Source organism: Phocoena phocoena, chromosome 13, assembly GCF_963924675.1.
Source record: "Phocoena phocoena chromosome 13, mPhoPho1.1, whole genome shotgun sequence".
NCBI lineage: Eukaryota > Metazoa > Chordata > Mammalia > Artiodactyla > Phocoenidae > Phocoena > Phocoena phocoena.
This window is the reverse complement of record NC_089231.1, coordinates 69,046,564-69,065,262: the sequence shown is the minus strand read 5'-3', so window position 1 is coordinate 69,065,262 and position 18,699 is coordinate 69,046,564. Positions and strand designations below refer to the sequence as shown.

Sequence of the window (18,699 nt, the reverse complement as noted above, 5' to 3'; positions counted from 1 at the left end):
TCATCAGCATATGTGCATATCAGATTCCCTGAATAGAGAATAAAATCTCTAAAACAATATAATTAGTGTATTCTTCTGACAATTAATATTAGCTCACAGGAAGGTCTCTGTGGCCATCTGAAATTAATTTTGAAACTGTTAAAGCAGACAGAAGGTTAGTTAGAATGAAAAATCCTGTGGCGAAGGTATCACCTCTGCTATTAAGTATCTGAGAATAATCGTACAAAAGAAAAACATTTTGCTTTTTAAGGTAAGTGGCCAAAGTGGTTTCAGGCTGCTATCTTGCTACTTGGGAAAATCTTAAAATGTATTATAGCAAAGATGTAAGAGACAGAAAGATGCAGCTTGGTTTTCTCACCAATCATAGCATTCATAGTGGTTAATTTTTGCTTCAAAAGGCAGCTTCCTGTATTTTATTTCAATATCAAAATAATGCAAAAGGAAAACCAAGATAAAATTTGAGGTCACAGATACAATGTAAGAGTAGAATAATCATTAAAAAGTACATCCTCTGAACTTTTTATACTCAAAGGGTATGATTGCTTTGGGGGAGAGTTCTCAAAGTTCTAACCAGTGCAATAATTAAGAGAAAAAAGTAGGGGTATAACATAAGGAAAGAAATGCACAAAATTATCATTATTTGCAGAAAGTCTGCATTACAAGAAAATCCAAGGGAATCAACAAAAAATACTGAGCTATAATGACAATTTTCACATAGTCAATTACAAAACGTGCAAAGTAAACACCTTCCCTCTTTGGCATCAATAACTAATTTTCAGAAAAGACAAAATGGAAAAAATATCCCATTTCCAACAATATATATTAAATATCTAGGGAAAAACCTCCCCAAAAGTGTAGATCAGCGAGGGAAATAAAGAGTACATGAAAGAACAGACAAGGCTCTTAAATAGAAGATCAACTATTGAAATGACATCAATTTATCCATAATTAACAAGTAAATTTAATACACTTCCAGTAAATACCACAATGGGAGAGTCTCCAAAATTTGGCAAAATGATTTAAAAATTCATTTGATGGGGGACAGAGAGACAAGGATATCCTAGACATTAAAAATAATAATAGTGATATGGGACTTGTAGCAAATGTAAAATATATTATAGAGCAACAATAATTAAAACTATGCATTAGAACACAAATTGCCCAACTGCTCAGTAGAATGATACAGCAATGCTCAGAATCAGATCAATATAAAATAACCAATATTGCAATAGAAAAACATATTTTGAGTATTCAAGATCTTTATAAAAGAAATTTTTAAAAATAGTAAACCCAGTAGTCACCAAAGAAATGCAAATTAAAACAAGAAGATATCTTTTTTTCTTTTTTTTTTTTGCTGTACACGGGCCTCTCACTGTTGTGGACTCTCCCGTTGCGGTGCACAGGCTCCAGACGCGAAGGCTCAGCGGCCATGGCTCACGGGCCCAGCTGCTCCGCAGCATGTAGGATCTTCCCAGACCGGGGCACGAACCCGCATCCCCTGCATCGGCAGGCGGACTCTCAACCACTGCACCACCAGGGAAGCCCAAGATATCATTTTTTTAAATATCAAACTGACTTTTTAGTTTTAACAGTAATGCCTAGTGTTAGCTAGTGCAAGGAAATGAAAGCTTTTACACACTGCTTGTAGAACTAAAAACAGATACAGCCCTTCTGAGAGCAATTTAGCAATAAATATCAGAAGCCTTAATGTGTTTTTTTCTAAGCAAGCCCGCTTCTAATACATTAACCAAAAGAAATGATGAGAGATATGTTCAAAGATTTATCCATAAAGATGTTTTTCCAAATTTTATAATACCAAAAATTTTGTAACAAACTAAATGTATAACAGTAGGGGGAAAGATTAAATAAATTATGATAAAGCCAAAAGACCTTCAGTAGAACATTTAATAAAATGAAGAAATGTTTAAAAGTAACTGGAAGACAGGCCAAGATGGCGTACTATCAAGACGTGGAATTCGCGTCTCCTCACAACTAGGGCACTGGTGGGGGACCACGGACACCTAAGGGGATGGGAGGAACCCCCAGCAACTGGGTAGGACATGGGGTGTGGGGGGAGTGAATCGGGAGGAGAAGTGGAGAGGGGAAGGGACTGGCACCCCTGAGGGGCAGATGGGGGAGGGGAAGGGATCCCACCCCCGAAGGGGGAAACTGGGAACCACTGGGAGGGCAGAGGATCAACAGGGAGCCATGACCAGGTTTCCCCTGCCCACTTAGACCCCTAGGAACCTGCTGAGTTCCCGGGCCTGATCCTCTGCCCACTGAGGCCCCCTCCAGCCCGCATGGGTCCTGAGGGAGTGGGAAGGAGGGAAGGGGGCGCAAAAGTAAAGGCTGGACCAGGACTGGCATGACTGAGGGATGGCTGGGGTAGGGAAGAAGTCCCTACACCCAGCAGGACCCACCCACGGTTAGGGGTTCAGTGGTGATGGGGGAGACGGTGAGGGAGGGGTGAGAAAGAACATAAGGGAACGGGCCAGTGCTTTCCCCGTTCACTTAGGCACCGGGAAGCACCTGGGCCTAATCCTCTGCCCTCGGAGCGTCCCTCCTGCCTCAAAGAACTCAAGCCCCGCACCTACACCCCCACCCAGGTCCCCGCGCCTCCATACTCGGAGACGCCCTCCAATGAGCTGGGCCTAAATCCCACCCACGCACCCTCACTCAGGGACCAACTTCCAAACTCCTTAACTCCACACTCCAGAAGCCCTCCCTTCCACATGCTGCCTCTCCCCTTCTGCGCAGGTCCTAAGCAGAGGCCCTGCCCACACTTGAACATCATCTAGGCCCAGTACCACCCTAAACCGCACCCCTGCCTAAGTTCCACCCCTCACCTAACCTCCGCCCCCATAGCCAAGGCTTTTTTTCTTTTTTCCTCTTTTAGATTGGGGTTCTGTTTTACCTTGTTGATTCACTGTTGTTGATTCTTTTATATTTTCATTTCTCCTAATCTTTTATTTTTCTAATTTTATTTTATTCTTTATACTTTGTTAGTGATCTCTCCTTTTGGCTTGTTTCCCCCACCCCCACCCTTTTTTCTTTTTTTTGTTGTGGTTTTCTTTTACCTTGTTGCAGTTGTTTCAATTATAGTTTTATTTTACCTAACATATTTTTTATCTTTCTAATTTTATTTTGTTTTCTATTCTTTGATATTGTACTGCTCCTTTTTTCTTTCTTTCTTCCTTTTTTTTTTACCGTGCCACAAAGCTTGCAGGATCTTGGTTCCCAGGCTGGAGGTTGGGCCTGAGCTCCTGTAGTGGGAGCTCCAAGGCCAAAACCCTGGACTAACAGAGAACCTCAGACCACAGGGAATATCAGTCAGAGTGAGGCCTCCTGGAGGTCCTCATCTCAGCACCAAGACCCTGCTCTATCCAACTGCCTGCAAATTCCAGTGATGGATGTCTCAGGCCAAACAACCAGTAAGACAGGAATACAGCACCACCCATCAAAAAGAAAAGAAAAGAAACGACAAAAAAATATGTTACAGAAGAAGGAGCAAGGTAAAAACCTACAAGATCAAATAAATAAAGATGAAATAGGCAACCTACCTGAAAAGGAATTCAGACTAATTACAGTAAAGATGATCCAAAATCTCAGGAACAGAATGGAGAAAATATAAGAAACATTTAACAAGGATCTAGAGGAACTAAAGAGCAAACCAACTGTGATGAACAACACAATTACTGAAACTAAAAATACTCTAGAAGGAATCAATAATGGAATAACTGAGGCAGAAGAACAGATAAGTGAGCTGGAAGATAAAATGGTGGAAATAACTGCCAGGGAGCAGAATAAAGAAAAAAGAATGAAAAGAATTGAGGAAACTCTCAGAGACCTCTGGGACAACATTAAACGCACCAACATTCGAATTATAGGGGTCCCAGAAGAAGAAGAGAAAAAAAAAGGGACTGAGAAAATATCTGAAGAAACTATAGTTGAAAACTTCCCCAATGTGGGAAAGGAACTAGTCAATCAAGTCCAGAAAGCACAGAGAGTCCCATACAGGATAAATCCAAGGAGAAACATGCCAAGACACATATTAATCAAACTATCAAAAACTAAATACAAAGAAAAAATATTAAAAGCAGCAAGGGAAAAACAACAAATAGCATACAATGGAATCCCCATAAGGTTAACAGCTGATCTTTTAGCAGAAACTCTGCAAGCCAGAAGGGAGTGGCAGGACATATTTAAAGTGATGAAAGGGAAAAACCTACAAGCAAGGTTACTCTACCCAGCAAGGATCTCATTCAGATTCAATGGAGAAATTAAAACTTTTACAGTAAGCAAAAGTTAAGAGAATTCAGCACCACCAAACCAGCTTTACAACAAATGCTAAAGGAACTTCTCTACTCAGGAAACACAACAGAAGGAAAAGACCTACAAAACCAAACCCAAAACAATTAACAAAATGGTAACAGGAACATACATATCGATAATTACCTTAAATGTAAATGGATTAAATGCTCCCACCAAAAGACACAAACTGCTGAAGGGATACAAAAACAAGACTCATATATATGCTGTTTACAAGGGACACACTTCAGACCTAGGGACACATACAGACTGAAAGGGAGGGGATGGAAAAAGATATTCCATGCAAATGGAAACCAGAAGAAAGCTGGAGTAGCAATTCTCATATCAGACAAAATAGACTTTAAAATAAAGACTATTACAAGAGATAAAGAAGGATACTACGTAATGATCAAGGGATCAATCCAAGAAGAAGATATAACAATTGTAAATATTTATGCACCCCACAAAGGAGCACCTCAATACATAAGGTAAATGCTACCAGCCATAAAAAAGGAAATCGACAGTAACACAATAATAGTAGGGGATTTTAACACCCCACTTTCACCAATGGACAGATCATGCAAAATGAAAATAAATAAGGAAACACAAGCTTTAAATGACACATTAGACAAGATGGATTTTATTTTTGCAGTACTTGGTCCTCTCACCATCGTGGCCTCTCCACTTGCGGAGCACAGGCTCCGGACGCACAGGCCCAGCAGCCATGGCCCACAGGCCCAGACGCTCCGCGGCATGTGGGATCCTCCCAGACCAGGGCAGGAACCCGTGTCCCCTGCATTGGCAAGTGGACTCCCAACCACTGCACCACCAGGGAAGCCCACAAGATGGATTTAATTGATATTTATAGGACATTCCATCTAAAAACAACAGAATACACTTTCTTCTCCAGTGCTCATGGAACGTTCTCCAGGATAGATCGTATCTTGGGTCACAAATAAAGCCTTAGTGAATTTTAGAAAACTGAAATCATATCAGGGATCTTTTCCGACCACAATGCTATGAGACTAGATATCAATTACAGGAAAAAATCTGTAAAAATACAAACACATGAAGGCTACACAATACACTACTAAATAACCAAGAGATCACTGAGGAAATCAAAAAATACCTAGAAACAAACAACAATGAAAACACGACGGCCCAAAACCTATGGGATGCAGCAAAAGCAGTTCTAAGAGGGAAGTTTATAGCAACACAATCCTACCTCAAGAAACAAGAAAAATCTCAAATAAACTACCTAACCTTACACCTAAAGCAATTAGAGAAAGAAGAACAAAAAAACCCCAAAGTTAGCAGAAGGAAAGAAATCATAAAGATCAGATCAGAAATAAATGAAAAAGAAATGAAGGAAACAATAGCAAAGATCAATAAAACTAAAAGTTGGTTCTTTGAGAAGATAAACAAAATTGATAGACCATTAGCCCCACACGTCAAGAAAAAAGGGAGAAGATTCAAATCAATAGAATTAGAAATGAAAAAGGAGAAGTAACAACTGACACTGCAGCAATACCAAGGATCGTGAGAGATTACTATAAGCAAATACATGCCAATAAAATGGACAACCTGGAAGAAATGGACAAATTCTTAGAAAAGTACAACCTTCCAACACTGAACCAGGAAGAAATAGAAAATATAAACAGACCAATTACAAGCACTGAAATTGAAACTGTGATTTAAAATCTTCCAACAAACAAAAGCCCAGGACCAGATGGCTTCACAGGCAAATTCTATCAAACATTTAGAGAAGAGCTAACACCTATCCTTCTCAAACTCTTCCAAACTATAGCAGAGGGAGGAACACTCCCAAAATCATTCTACAAGGCCACCATCATTCTGATACCAAAAGAAGATAAAGATGCCACAAAAAAACAAAACTACAGGCCAATATCACTGATGAACATAGATACAAAAAACCTCAACAAAATACTAGCAAACAGAATCCAACAGCACATTAAAAAGATCATACACCATGATCAAGTGGGATTTATCCCAGGAATGCAAGGATTCTTCGATATATGCAAACCAATCAATATGAAACACCATATTAACAAAGTGAAAGATGAAAAACATATGATAATCTCAATAGATGCAGAAAAAGCTTTCGACAAAATTCAACACCCATTTATGATAAAAACTCTCCATAAAGTAGGCATAGAGGGAACTTACCTTAACATAATAAAGGCCATAAATGACAAACCCACAGCCAACATCATTCTCAATGGTGAAAAACTGAAACCATTTCCTCTAAGAGCAGGAACAAGACAAGGTTGCCCACTCTCACCACTCTTATTCAACATAGTTTTGGAAGTTTTAGCCACAGAAATCAGAGAAGAAAAAGAAATAAAAGGAATACAAATCAGAAAAGGAGTAAAACTGTCACTGTTACAGATGACATGATACTATACATACAGAATGCTAAAGATACTACCAGGAAACTACTAGAGCTAATTAATGAATTCGGTAAAGTAGCAAGATATAAAATTAAAGCAGAGAAATCTCTGGCATTCCTATACACCAATGATGAAAAATCTGAAAGAGAAATTAAGGAAACACTCCCATTTACCATTGCAACAAAATGAATAAAATATCTAGGAATAAACCTACCTAAGGAGACAAAAGATCTGTATGCAGAAAAGTGTAAGACACTGATGAAAGAAATTAAAGACGATACAAACAGATGTAGAGATATACTATGTTCTTGGGTTGCAAGAATCAACATTGTGAAAATGACTTTACTACCCAAAGCAATCTACAGATTCAATGCAATCCCTATCAAACTACCACTGGCATTTTTCACAGAACTAGAACAAAAAATTGCACAATTTGTATGGATACACAAGAGACCCCGAATAGCCAAAACAATCTTGAGAAAGAAAAACGGAGCTGGAGGAATCAGGCTCCCGCACTTCAGACTATACTACAAAGCTACAACAATCAAGATGGTATGGTACTGGCACAAAAACAGAAATATAGATCAAGAGAACAGAATAGAAAGCCCAGAGATAAACCCACACACACATAGTTACCTTATCTTTGATATAGGAGGCAAGAATATACAATGGAGAAAAGACAGCCTCTTCAATAAATGGTGCTGGGAAAACTGGACAGCTACATGTAAAAGAATGAAATTAGAACACTCCCTAACACCATACACAAAAATAAACTCAAAATGGATTAAAGACCTAAATGTAAGGCCATACACTATAAAACTCTTAGAGGAAAACATAGGCAGAACACTCTATGACATAAATCACAGCAAGATCCTTTTTGACCCACCTCCTAGAGAAATGGAAATAAAAACAAAAATAAACAAATGGGACCTAATGAAACTTCAAAGCTTCTGTACAGCAAAGGAAACCATAAACAAGACCAAAAGACAACCCTCAGGATGGGAGAAAATATTTGCAAATGAAGCAACTAACAAAGGACTAATCTCCAAATATACAAGCAACTCATGCAGCTCAATATCAAAAAAACAACCCAGTCCAAAAATGGGCAGATGAGCGAAACAGACATTTCTCCAAAGAAGATATACAGATTGCCAACAAACACATGAAAGAATGCTCAACATCATTAATCATTAGAGAAATGCAAATCAAAACTACAATGAGATATCATCTCACACCAGTGAGAATGGCCATCATCAAAAAATCTACAAACAATAAATGCTGGAGAAGGTGTGGAGAAAAGGGAACCCTCTTGCACTGTTGGTGGGAATGTAAATTGATACAGTCACTATGGAGAATAGTGTGGAGGTTCCTTAAAAACCTAGCAATAGAACTACCACATGACCCAGCAATCCCACTACTGGGCATATGCCCTGAGAAAACCATAATTCAAAGAGTCATGTCCCACAATGTTTACTACAACACTATTCACAATAGCCAGGACATGGAAACAACCTAAGTGTCCATCAACAGATGAATGGATAAAGAAGATGTGGCACATATATACAATGCAATATTACTCAGCCATAAAAAGAAACAAAATTGAGTTATTTTTAGTGAGGTGGATGGACCTAGAGTCTGTCATACAGAGTGAAGTAAATCAGAAAGAGATAAACAAATACCATATGCTAACACATATATATGGAATTTAAAAAAAAAAAGGTGAACCTAGGGGCAGGACAGGAATAAGGACACAGACGTAAAGAATGGACTTGAGGACACGGGGAGGGGGAAGGGTAAGCTGCGACGAAGTGAGAGAGTAGCACTGACATACATACACTACCAAATGTAAAATAGATAGCTAGTGGGAAGCAGCTGCATGGCACAGGGAGATCAGCTTGGTGCTTTGCGACCACCTAGAAGGGTGGGATAAGGAGGGTGGGAGGAAGATGCAAGAGGGAGGGGATATGGGGATATACATATGCATATAGCTGATTCACTTTCTTATACAGCAGAAACTAACACAACACTGTAAAGCAATTATACTCCAATAAAGATGTTTAAAAAAAAGTGGAAAATATTAATGAAAAAACAAGTTAAAACAGTATATAATAGGATTTCAATTCTTGTGTGAATACATATGAACAATTATAACTGCATATATGATCAAAAGATTATACCCAAAATAATATTAATAGGATGGTAAGCTTACAGTTGGTTATTTTCATGTATTTCTTATGTAATTAGATAAAACTAATAAATATCACCTTTTAAAAAAACGATGGGGACTTCCCTGGTGGCGCAGTGGTTAAGAATCCACCTGCCAATGCAGGCGACGCGGGTTCGAGCCCTGGACCCGGAAGATCCCACATGCCGCAGGGCAACTGGGCCCATGCACCACAACTACTGAGCCCACGTGCCACAAATGCTGAAGCCTGTGCTCCTAGAGCCCATGCTCCACAACAAGAGAAGTCACCGCAATGAGAAGGCTGAGCACCGCAATGAAGAGTAGTCCCCACTTGCCGCAGCTACAGAAAGCCTGCGTGCAGCAACGAAGACCCAATGCAGCAAAAATAAATAAATAAAGTTCAAAACTCAATTTTTAAAAAAACCAAGAATCTGTGACTATATATATAATATATATAATAGGATGGTGGAAAATACCTGTTCTTTGCTAAAGGAATAAACTATCTTATCACTCAGCAAAACATGACTTATCTGCTGACCAGGTTTTAGAACCTCATATGGCAATTTCTACATCTCACTTGGGGGCCAGCTTGATTTCTACCTGTTTCACAAACTTCCTCAGGTCTATATCAGTCTCTGTTTCCTCTGGAATTCCAGAATCTTGGCAGCAATTGAGTGTTCTCCTTTTTAATACCTATCACAACCCTATGTCCCTAATTAAAAGTCTTTCTAGCTTATCCAGTAATCGAGCTAATATATACACCTCAAATGTTAGGAAAATGGGGTATAAATTCAGCTCTTGACATATTTATAGCTATCTGTACCTACACTAAATAGCTCTATCTAGATACTGATGCTGTTTTAGTTCTTAAACCTGGCTCTCACTTCTTTTTTTTTTTTTTTTTTTTTGCCGTACGCGGGCCTCTCACTGTTGTGGCCTCTCCCGTTGCGGAGCACAGGCTCCGGATGCGCAGGCTCAGCGGCCATGGCTCACAGGCCTAGCCGCTCCGCGGCATGTGGGATCTTCCCGGACCGGGGCACGAACCCGTGTCCCCTGCATCGGCAGGCGGACTCTCAACCACTGCACCACCAGGGAAGCCCGGCTCTCACTTCTTAATGCCATCAGTATATCTGCCTCTAGAAATCTGGGCTTCTTTTCATTCTCTTAACATCAAGAAATCAGATAATCTGGCTTATAAGAAATGTTTGTAAACTAAGAGTAAATAGATAAAGAGAAAAGTGTTTAGGCAACTCTCTTGAGAATAAAATTGCCAAAAATTCACCGCCCTTGGAGCTTTCAAAGGCTTTTTTTCTGATACCTATGGATGAGAGAGACTTTCTAGGAGTCCGGCTTTCCCAAGGGGAGATTCCAGCATGCCACTGAAGTAAAGGTTTTTTTCTTTCCCAATTCCTTTCTAGTGCCTGACTGTGTTCTAGAGACATGAAGATGCTGGGTCATTTAAATAATATAGTTAATCTCCATAACGTCCTACAGTGACATTCTGAGATGTAAATGTAACTAAACATATTTCCCAACACATAGATTAATTCATAAATTTATTGTTGCCTCTGCTATTAACTTCATTCTTATTTATAATATTATATTATTACTACCATTTATGGAACTCCAGGTACCATGCTAGGTACTTTACATGTATTATTTATAATCCTATCACAACTGTGTATGGAATAAACAGAATCGTCATTTTCTGAATAAGAAATAAGAGGCAAAGAGAAATTAAATAATAACTTCCCCAAGATCCCTGAGCCAGGATAACTGAAGCAGGGATTCAAATCTGGGTCTGTCTCCTACCAAACCCCACCCTCTTTCCACTCTGCAGGCACCATCATGTTGCACCTACTGGATATCAAGTTTCTGAGGATATTTCATTTCATTAATCTATAAAAGGCTAGGATGATATTTCTCTATCATTACGATTCAGGTCTCTCAGTGAGACTTAACATGCTTCTACCACCAGAGTTAAAAATCCACCAAAGAAACAATGTGAAGGATTCACAGCAATAATACTCCATCTCAGATAAAGCATAATGTGTGCTTATTTAATTTAATGAATATATCATAATGATATAGCTTTTTGCTAATTTTACATATATCCATAGCACATTTGAAGAGAATAAGAACAATGTATCTGACCAAGCTGCTAGATCCTGAGGTCAGAGACCATGTCTCATTTACCTCTATATCCCCAAGTCCTGTATGTGATAGATGTTCAACACCTCGTTGTTGATGAAAGTTAGAAGCAATGATTATCAACTCCTGAAAGTAATATTTTAAGATACCTGAAACATTCTGAGCAGCCAAAAAAGACCCCATGTTTCAAAAAAACTGGTTTTGGTCTGCAGATAAACTTCCTACCTCTCGATCCTTGAGTTTCATGGCAAGCACCAACTGATGCCTGTGGTTAGTGAGAGCCTCCCGGTAATTTCCTTTGGAGAAGAATGCAGAGCCCAGATTCCCATGAGCTCGGCATTCTCCTGTCTGGTCACCTGAATTGGGTTTAAAAAAAAAAAAAAAAGATAAAATTTATCTAAGTTACAGCATTATTTATAATATATAATGGCCATCCTAATTCAACAGCCACAGATTTACTAGCTAAGATTTCACTTGCCTTCTTTTCTTCTTCTAAAAGACTCTATGTAGGAAGTTATGGTCCTAGAAGTTAAATCTCTGGACAACTGTTATTGATGTTATAACATACAACTGCAGTCAGGGACATAAGTGTTCTGGAAATGAGAGGTCATTGCTTTGTTTCTGAACAACCATCAGCTTGTTGGTTCAGTCACTTTACTCCACACCTACCATAATATGTTGCTTCTTTACAAGTATGCTGATGGTAAACTCACCATCTCTCTTCTCTTACTGCAATCCTCCAAGTCCTTGAATAATCACTGTGATGATTATCATAAACCACATTTTTTTTTTTAAATGAGGAAACAGCAGCACAGAGATTAGGCAACTTGCCGAAGGTCACACAGCTAGTTAAGTGGCAGAGCCAGGATTCTAAACTCAGCGGTCTGGCTCCATAGTCCACAGTCTTAACCACTGCACTGCACTATTTCGTCCAACAAAATGATGGTGCATTCTATTGTAGGCAAAAATGAAAATTAAGGTCAAAGATTCACCCACAAATCTATCATCTGAGATATTAAATCTGTGAGCCCATATCTCTGAGGAGGCAATGAATATGTTAATCCATATCTTTTGGCCTTTTGGGAGTTTGATACCTTGTTAAATGAAAAGCCCTAAAGACCTAAGTACTCTAAAACAGAGAATGTTCCCGAGGTACAATCACTTTTCATTGCACATATTACTCCCATTCACATCAGGTTAATCAGCTTTCTTCATTTCCTTTCTGTACTGAAATAAAGGAGAAAAGCATAACTCTACCTAAGGTCTTGGCTACATCCAAGTCCTGCTGCATGTATCCAGTGCTCTTCTCTGTGTTTCCGAGAGACCAGTAAGCACTGCTCAGCGCAGAGAAAACGGAACCTCTCAGTTTGAGGCTGCAGGTGCCAATCTTCAGAGCGGCTTCTAAGACAACCACAGAGGCCCCATGATGGCCAGCTGTCAGGAGTTCTTGCCCAACCACAGACACGACCACAAAGGGACTCTTGTCCAGTTTCATTTTCTGAAGCTGTTGATAAGTGGGCTCGAGGGAGTCTGAAGAAAAACAAAAGAAAATAAGAGAATATAGGCTTATACACAAAACAATCTTTTCCAATATGCTCTAGAAACAAATGTTTATCATACCTTTTTATGGCCTGTTTCAGGTACAAACTCTTCAACCTTTCGATCTAGCACCACCCTTACTGTCCACTCATTCATACGACTGGGTAACACCAATGTCTTTCCAGTAATTTCCTTACATCACTTTCACGTGCATACGCCACACTTGTCCTCTCTTCTGGTCTTTCTTTGATCAGGACCCACCACTTTCCCTGAATGGTTCTCCCTTCTCTGACCTCCTGCCCTCTCAAAATATCACAGGCACATCACTCAAGTCCCACCCCTACTATATACAGGCAGACCTCAGAGAGGCTGTGGGTCTACTTCCAGACCACTGCAACAGAGGAAATATCACAATAAAGCAAATCACATGAAATTTTTGGTTTCTGTGCATATCAAGAAGAAAAAAGAAATCGTCTGAGTTTACTAAGGTAAGATGAAAGACAAAATTAATGTTTATCTCATTTTATTTTCATGTTGTGGAAAGGACACAGATTAGGGGTCAGGAAGCCACACTGAGATTCTTTCCATTTGAAGCTAGGTTTCAAAGTGGATGACCTCTAAGCTCCTTCTTCCTCCTCTTCTTTTATTTTTTTTTTAAAAGACTGTTGCAAAGCTAATGACTATAACCTTACAGAGAGGTAGCACTTGTAACACTTTTGTTGTTAGCTTTCCTGAAAAACTGTTTCACATTAGTTGTTCCACTGTGCCTATGTGGAAAAAAAAATAAAACTATTGAAAGGTTGGTCTCTTTAAACTGTGAATCTCTCAGCCAACAGTACTGCATTAAAATGTAATTTTTACAATTTATGACTTCAAATCTCCACTTGCCACTAAGGAGCTCTCATCCGAATCAACATTACCACGGAAACCTCGAAACCTACTGGTGCCTAAAGCATTTTTCCCTTCAATCAGATCACTAAACAGAGAACAAAGAACATTTTTACACCTATCAAGATGCAAGCAGTACACAATACCAGTAAACGTTTGCTAACCAATAGGGTTAAATACAGGCACAAGAGCCCAGGAATTGCTAGAACAGGAAAAGAACAATGCCATACTGAAATAACTGTGAGCAGAACTTTGGTGGTACCCACTGATGGATTTGGCAGCCAGTGATGATCACACATTAGCATCCCACTGGCCAATTAGCAGAAGCAAAACTAACAGAATTTTAGAGCTGAAAAGACCTTGAAAACACCCTTATTTTATTTATTAAATTTATTTATTTATTTATTTTTGTGGTACACGGGCCTCTCACTGTTGTGGCCTCTCCCATTGCGGAGCATAGGCTCAGCGGCCATGGCTCACGGGCCTAGCCGCTCCGTGGCATATGGGATCTTCCCGGACCGGGGCACGAACCCGTGTCCCCTGCATCGGCAGGCGGACTCTCAACCACTGCGCCACCAGGGAAGCCCTAAATTTATTTTTATTTATTTATTTATTTTTTTGGCTGTGTTAGGTCTTCGTTGCTGTGCGTGGGCTTTCTCTAGTTGTGGCGAGTAGGGGCTACTCTTTGTTGTGGTATGAGGGTTTCTCACTGCAGTGGCTTCTCTTGTTGCGGAGCACAGGCTCTAGGCGTGCGGGCTTCAGTAGTTGTGGTGCGTGGGCTCAGTAGTTGTGGCTCACGGGCTCTAGAGCGCAGGCTCAGTAGTTGTAGCGCACGGGCTTAGTTGCTCCGCAGCATGTGGGATCTTCCCGGACCAGGGTTCGAACCCGTGTTCCCTGCATTGGCAGGTGTATTCTTAACCACTGCGCCACCAGGGAAGCCCAACACCGTTATTTTAGAAATGAAGAATCTGAGTATTTAAGTATTGAGTATTCACGTAAGGTCAGATAGCTTGGGACAAAGACAAGACAAGAACCTATTGCAGGGCTCTAAGTCCAGGCTCTCTGATACCATACCAGGCAAAATTCTTGCTCACACAAGAAGTCAATTCCAGCTGATTTTAAGCAGGGAAGAAATGCACTGAGTGGCTACTGGGAAGGGTGGAAAACCAGGCCTCCAGACCCACAGTCAACTTTTGTGAACAAAAGTTCCTGGTGAAGGCAACATCACCACTGCAAGTAAACACAGGACATTGCAGCTTGTAATTCTGCCTCCACCACTACTAAATGCCACCCTTGGAAAACGGATGTCACTATTGCCACCTGCCACCACTGGAACAAATTCTGTATATCCTTTCTTCTTTTAGCCTTTAGCTCCTAATTCAAAGGTGAAGTCCCAGCTGCAAAGGAGGATGCGAAAATTAGGATCTGATGTTTTCAACTTTTATAGTGGAAGGCAAGGAGGCAGAAGTAAAAGACAGGGAGTTCCCAAAACACAGGAAAGTGTTCAGACACAGATGGCACGAAATGACTGATGGCCAGCAAAGATTCTACTTTTCAGCTGGTGATTATTTTAACCATTGCAACCATGGCTAAGTTCAAAAAAAGAGCCATCCAATAGAGCCTCTAAAACTACACAATTGTAGAAAGAAGAGAGAACATTGCCACAGTTAGAGGACCAAGGGAAATACTTGGAAGATTTTCAAAAGAAAAGGAAATCTTCATTTGTACAAATTTTTACTAAATAAAAATTTGAAATGGAAGGATTAAGAGGTAAAAGATCAAATTTCCATTTGTAGTATATAGGAAAGAGACTATACATATATAAAAAGATAAATTATAATGCAAGCTCAAATACAGTATATGTTATAAGAGTTTGGAAAAGGGAATGATTATCAAGGGTAATCAGAAAACTTCATAAAAACAGAACCTGATTTCTTAAAGAAAGGGTAGGACTTAGACAAGTCTTTGTACTTTCTTCTGTGAGTAGAGGGTATTTTAGGCAGGTTTGTCCTAAAGAAAGGTGCATGGAATGAAAGATAGGTACATGGAATGAAAAGGAATGATGAACAGGGCAGCTTGAATGGCCCAGAGAATATTTATGGGGAAGGAAGCTGATGTGGAATAACACAGAAAATACTGAGCTAAGGATAAAGAGACCTGGATTTCAAAGCCACATAACCTTAGTTTCCTCACTTTATCAAATGTATCACAATTATGATTGTGGTGATGGTTACATAAATCTATACACGTTATAGATAAGTATATGTCAATATTAAATACATATGTGTATATACATGTAAATGTATCTATGTTTGCATCTATGCATGTATAAAGATATATACACAAAAAGTCCATTTCACTTGATGTAAATTTAAAAAATTTTAATGTCAAACTTCTCTGCTTTGGGCTGTAATTACGTCTCATTTGTCCATACTCACTAATCAGAAGGTCTGGTTAGCAGTTGTACACTCATTTGATAAATAAAAGTGGTAAGATAAGTTTTTTTTTAATGTATAAAAACTGTACAGGCTGCAGAGTGAAGTCAAAAAGAGAAAAACAAATATCATATGTTAACGCATATATGTGGAACCTAGAAAAATGGTACAGATGAACCGGTTTGCAGGGCAGAAATAGAGACACAGATGTTGAGCACAAATGTACGGACACCGAGGAGGGAGAGTGGCAGGGGCGGGGTGGTGGTGGTGTGATGAATTGGGAGATTGGGATTGACATGTATACACTAATATGTATAAAATGGATAACTAATAAGACTGTGCTGTATAAAAAATAAATAAAATAAAATTCAAAAATTCAAGAAAAAAGAAAAAAAACTGTATAGGCTGGATTAGGTGATCTATAAGATTCTTCCCAACTATACTATTCTATGGTTCTAATTCCTATTCTACAGTAAACTTAGGCTGCTAGCAAAAGGACTAATTGTGTGATTTTCTCAGGCTAGATGGAACAGAGTTTTGGCAGCCTGTAGATGTAAAGATGTTTTCCTTTATAGAAATCATGCATAATATATAAAATATCCAATGTCAAAACAACTTCATAAGAATGTAAAGGCACTTTGCAACAATCATTGAACACCAGTTATGTGCTTTCAAAATGTAAAGGCTTTAAGAATTTAAGATAAACAAAGTCACATTTCCTGACACTTGAAAACCTTGTAAGAATGTAGTAGAAGCTAATAATAAACAAATAATCACACTCAACTAAAAGATATACTATATTTATTTCATCAGTTCTGCATATTTATTCACATTTTAACATTTCTGAATTTGAGATTTAATGTCCATGAACTCAATGGTGCCTCACAATGGTTGGTTATTTCTATGTCTAAATGGGGCTAAAAGAATTCTTTCAGTTTATATAAAATAAAAAGTTAAGTGATAAGAAAGAAATTTACTTATCAGCATTTTTTTTTTCTTAGTAATATATAAAATAATGACACAACTTTCAATCCAGATTTCTCAGCATTGGTAGGATGTGCTACGGGACCACAGAGGAGAAAGGTGCTAACCCTACTCAGGTAGGTCTAGGAATGCTTTCCAGAGGTAATGACATCTGAACAGAAATCGGAGCTATGAGAAACTAGTGTTTTCCAGGAACTGCAGGTAGTTTTAGCTGGGAATATCTTGGTAATGAGAATAAAAGAGAAGTAAGATCTTTTATACTAAGGTAGTTGGTCTTTATCTTGTAGGCAATGGGGAAAATGCAGAATTATGAATACGAGAATGACAGATCAAACTTACACTTTAGAAAGTTCATTCTGGAAGGGAAGCAAAGCATGGACTGGTTTGGAAGAGATAATAGCCAGGAAAACCAGTTAGAGAAAAAGTCCTATATTTGCAATGACAAAACAGATGTACAGCAAGGGATAAATTTCAGACATATTTAGAATTTTAAAATTTACAGAATTTGAGGAATAAATGCATTAACAGGCACAATGCCTTATTCCAAAGTAATGATACTCTACTGACTGTCTCCTATGAATCACCTTCAAGGTAACTAAAATTTTTACAGACTTCAATCTGTCTCAGGTACTATGAAAGACATTCTGGAGCCTTCCAAGTTATCCTTATAATATTTAATTAGCATACATGACTAAAAAGTTTCAACTTTCCTAAAAACCTGGTGATACCACTACCAATTATTACTGGATATAATATAATACTGTACTGCAAACTCAGAAGACTGGGAGAAACAATTCTGGAATGAATCTCCAAAACAGGGATCCAAAGAGAGAACAGCAACCACTGACAAGGTAAGAAGGTAACCAAAGTATAATGAGAGTAAAGTATAGCCCAAAAACCAAAATTTAGAGGTAAGGTTCGTAATATCTAATTATTTTTAATTTTTACCTTTTCTTAGGCTAATTCCTTAGAGGGGAAACTAAATTAAAAACCACTGGGCTCGTCACAAAAGGACAAATATTGTATGACTCCACTTATATGAGGTACCCTGGTAGTTGCCAGGAGCTGGGGCGGTGGGGGAAGATGAGGAATTATCGTTTCATGTGTACAAAGTGTCAATTTGGGAAGATGAAAAAGTTCTGGAGACAGATGGCAGTGATGGGTGCACAACACTGTAAATATACTTAATACCACTAAATTGCATAACTAAAAATGTTATGTACATTTTACCACAACTGGAAAAAAAAAACAAAAAACTTTTGGTTCACACTAAAAGGAAAACTTAACCCTCCCACCCAAAAAAGAAAATAAAAACTGACATGTTTAGCTCTTTGTCTAAGCCACTTCATATTTTTCTGGGTTCATTTGTGAATTTATTTATATCCTACTTCATTACAAAAGGATTCAAAGGCCTTCTATAGAAATAAGGTGGAAAACACAGAAGTCAGAGTGAGTGGAAAATAAAGTAAGGAAAACTCAGCTTAGAGACTATAAGCCCTGGCACACTTCCTAAAGGTGGACAGGACACTAAGCTCTAACGCTTCACAGAGGACAAAGCAAAATAAAGGATCACTTCAGATAATTCCCAGACCTTTTAGATAAAAATACACCAATGCTCAGGAGAAACGCAGTTTTTCCAGGCACCAAGTGATCAGCAAAAGGACCATGTGTGCTGTGCAGTGTTTGTTCCACACCCACAACACAAATACAAGAGCAAGCTTACCACTGCTGCTACTTCTCTCCACAGAGAGAAGAAGGGCATCACACTGCACAGGGAAACTGTCCTAAAGGGGCCTGC

At 38.9% G+C, this 18,699-nt stretch overlaps 1 protein-coding gene across 1 annotated transcript in view; it reads right to left on the bottom strand.

Moving 5' to 3' along the window:
- Nucleotides 1-18,699, bottom strand: part of TTC28 (tetratricopeptide repeat domain 28) — a 576,727-nt gene that overhangs the window by 269,012 nt on the left and 289,016 nt on the right. Inside the window, exons 5-6 of the mRNA XM_065889510.1 lie at nucleotides 12,313-12,585; nucleotides 11,281-11,411 (exon numbers count right to left, since the gene is read on the bottom strand). Coding sequence (XP_065745582.1) covers nucleotides 11,281-11,411; nucleotides 12,313-12,585 — 404 coding nt within the window. The remainder of the gene's footprint in view (nucleotides 1-11,280; nucleotides 11,412-12,312; nucleotides 12,586-18,699) is intronic.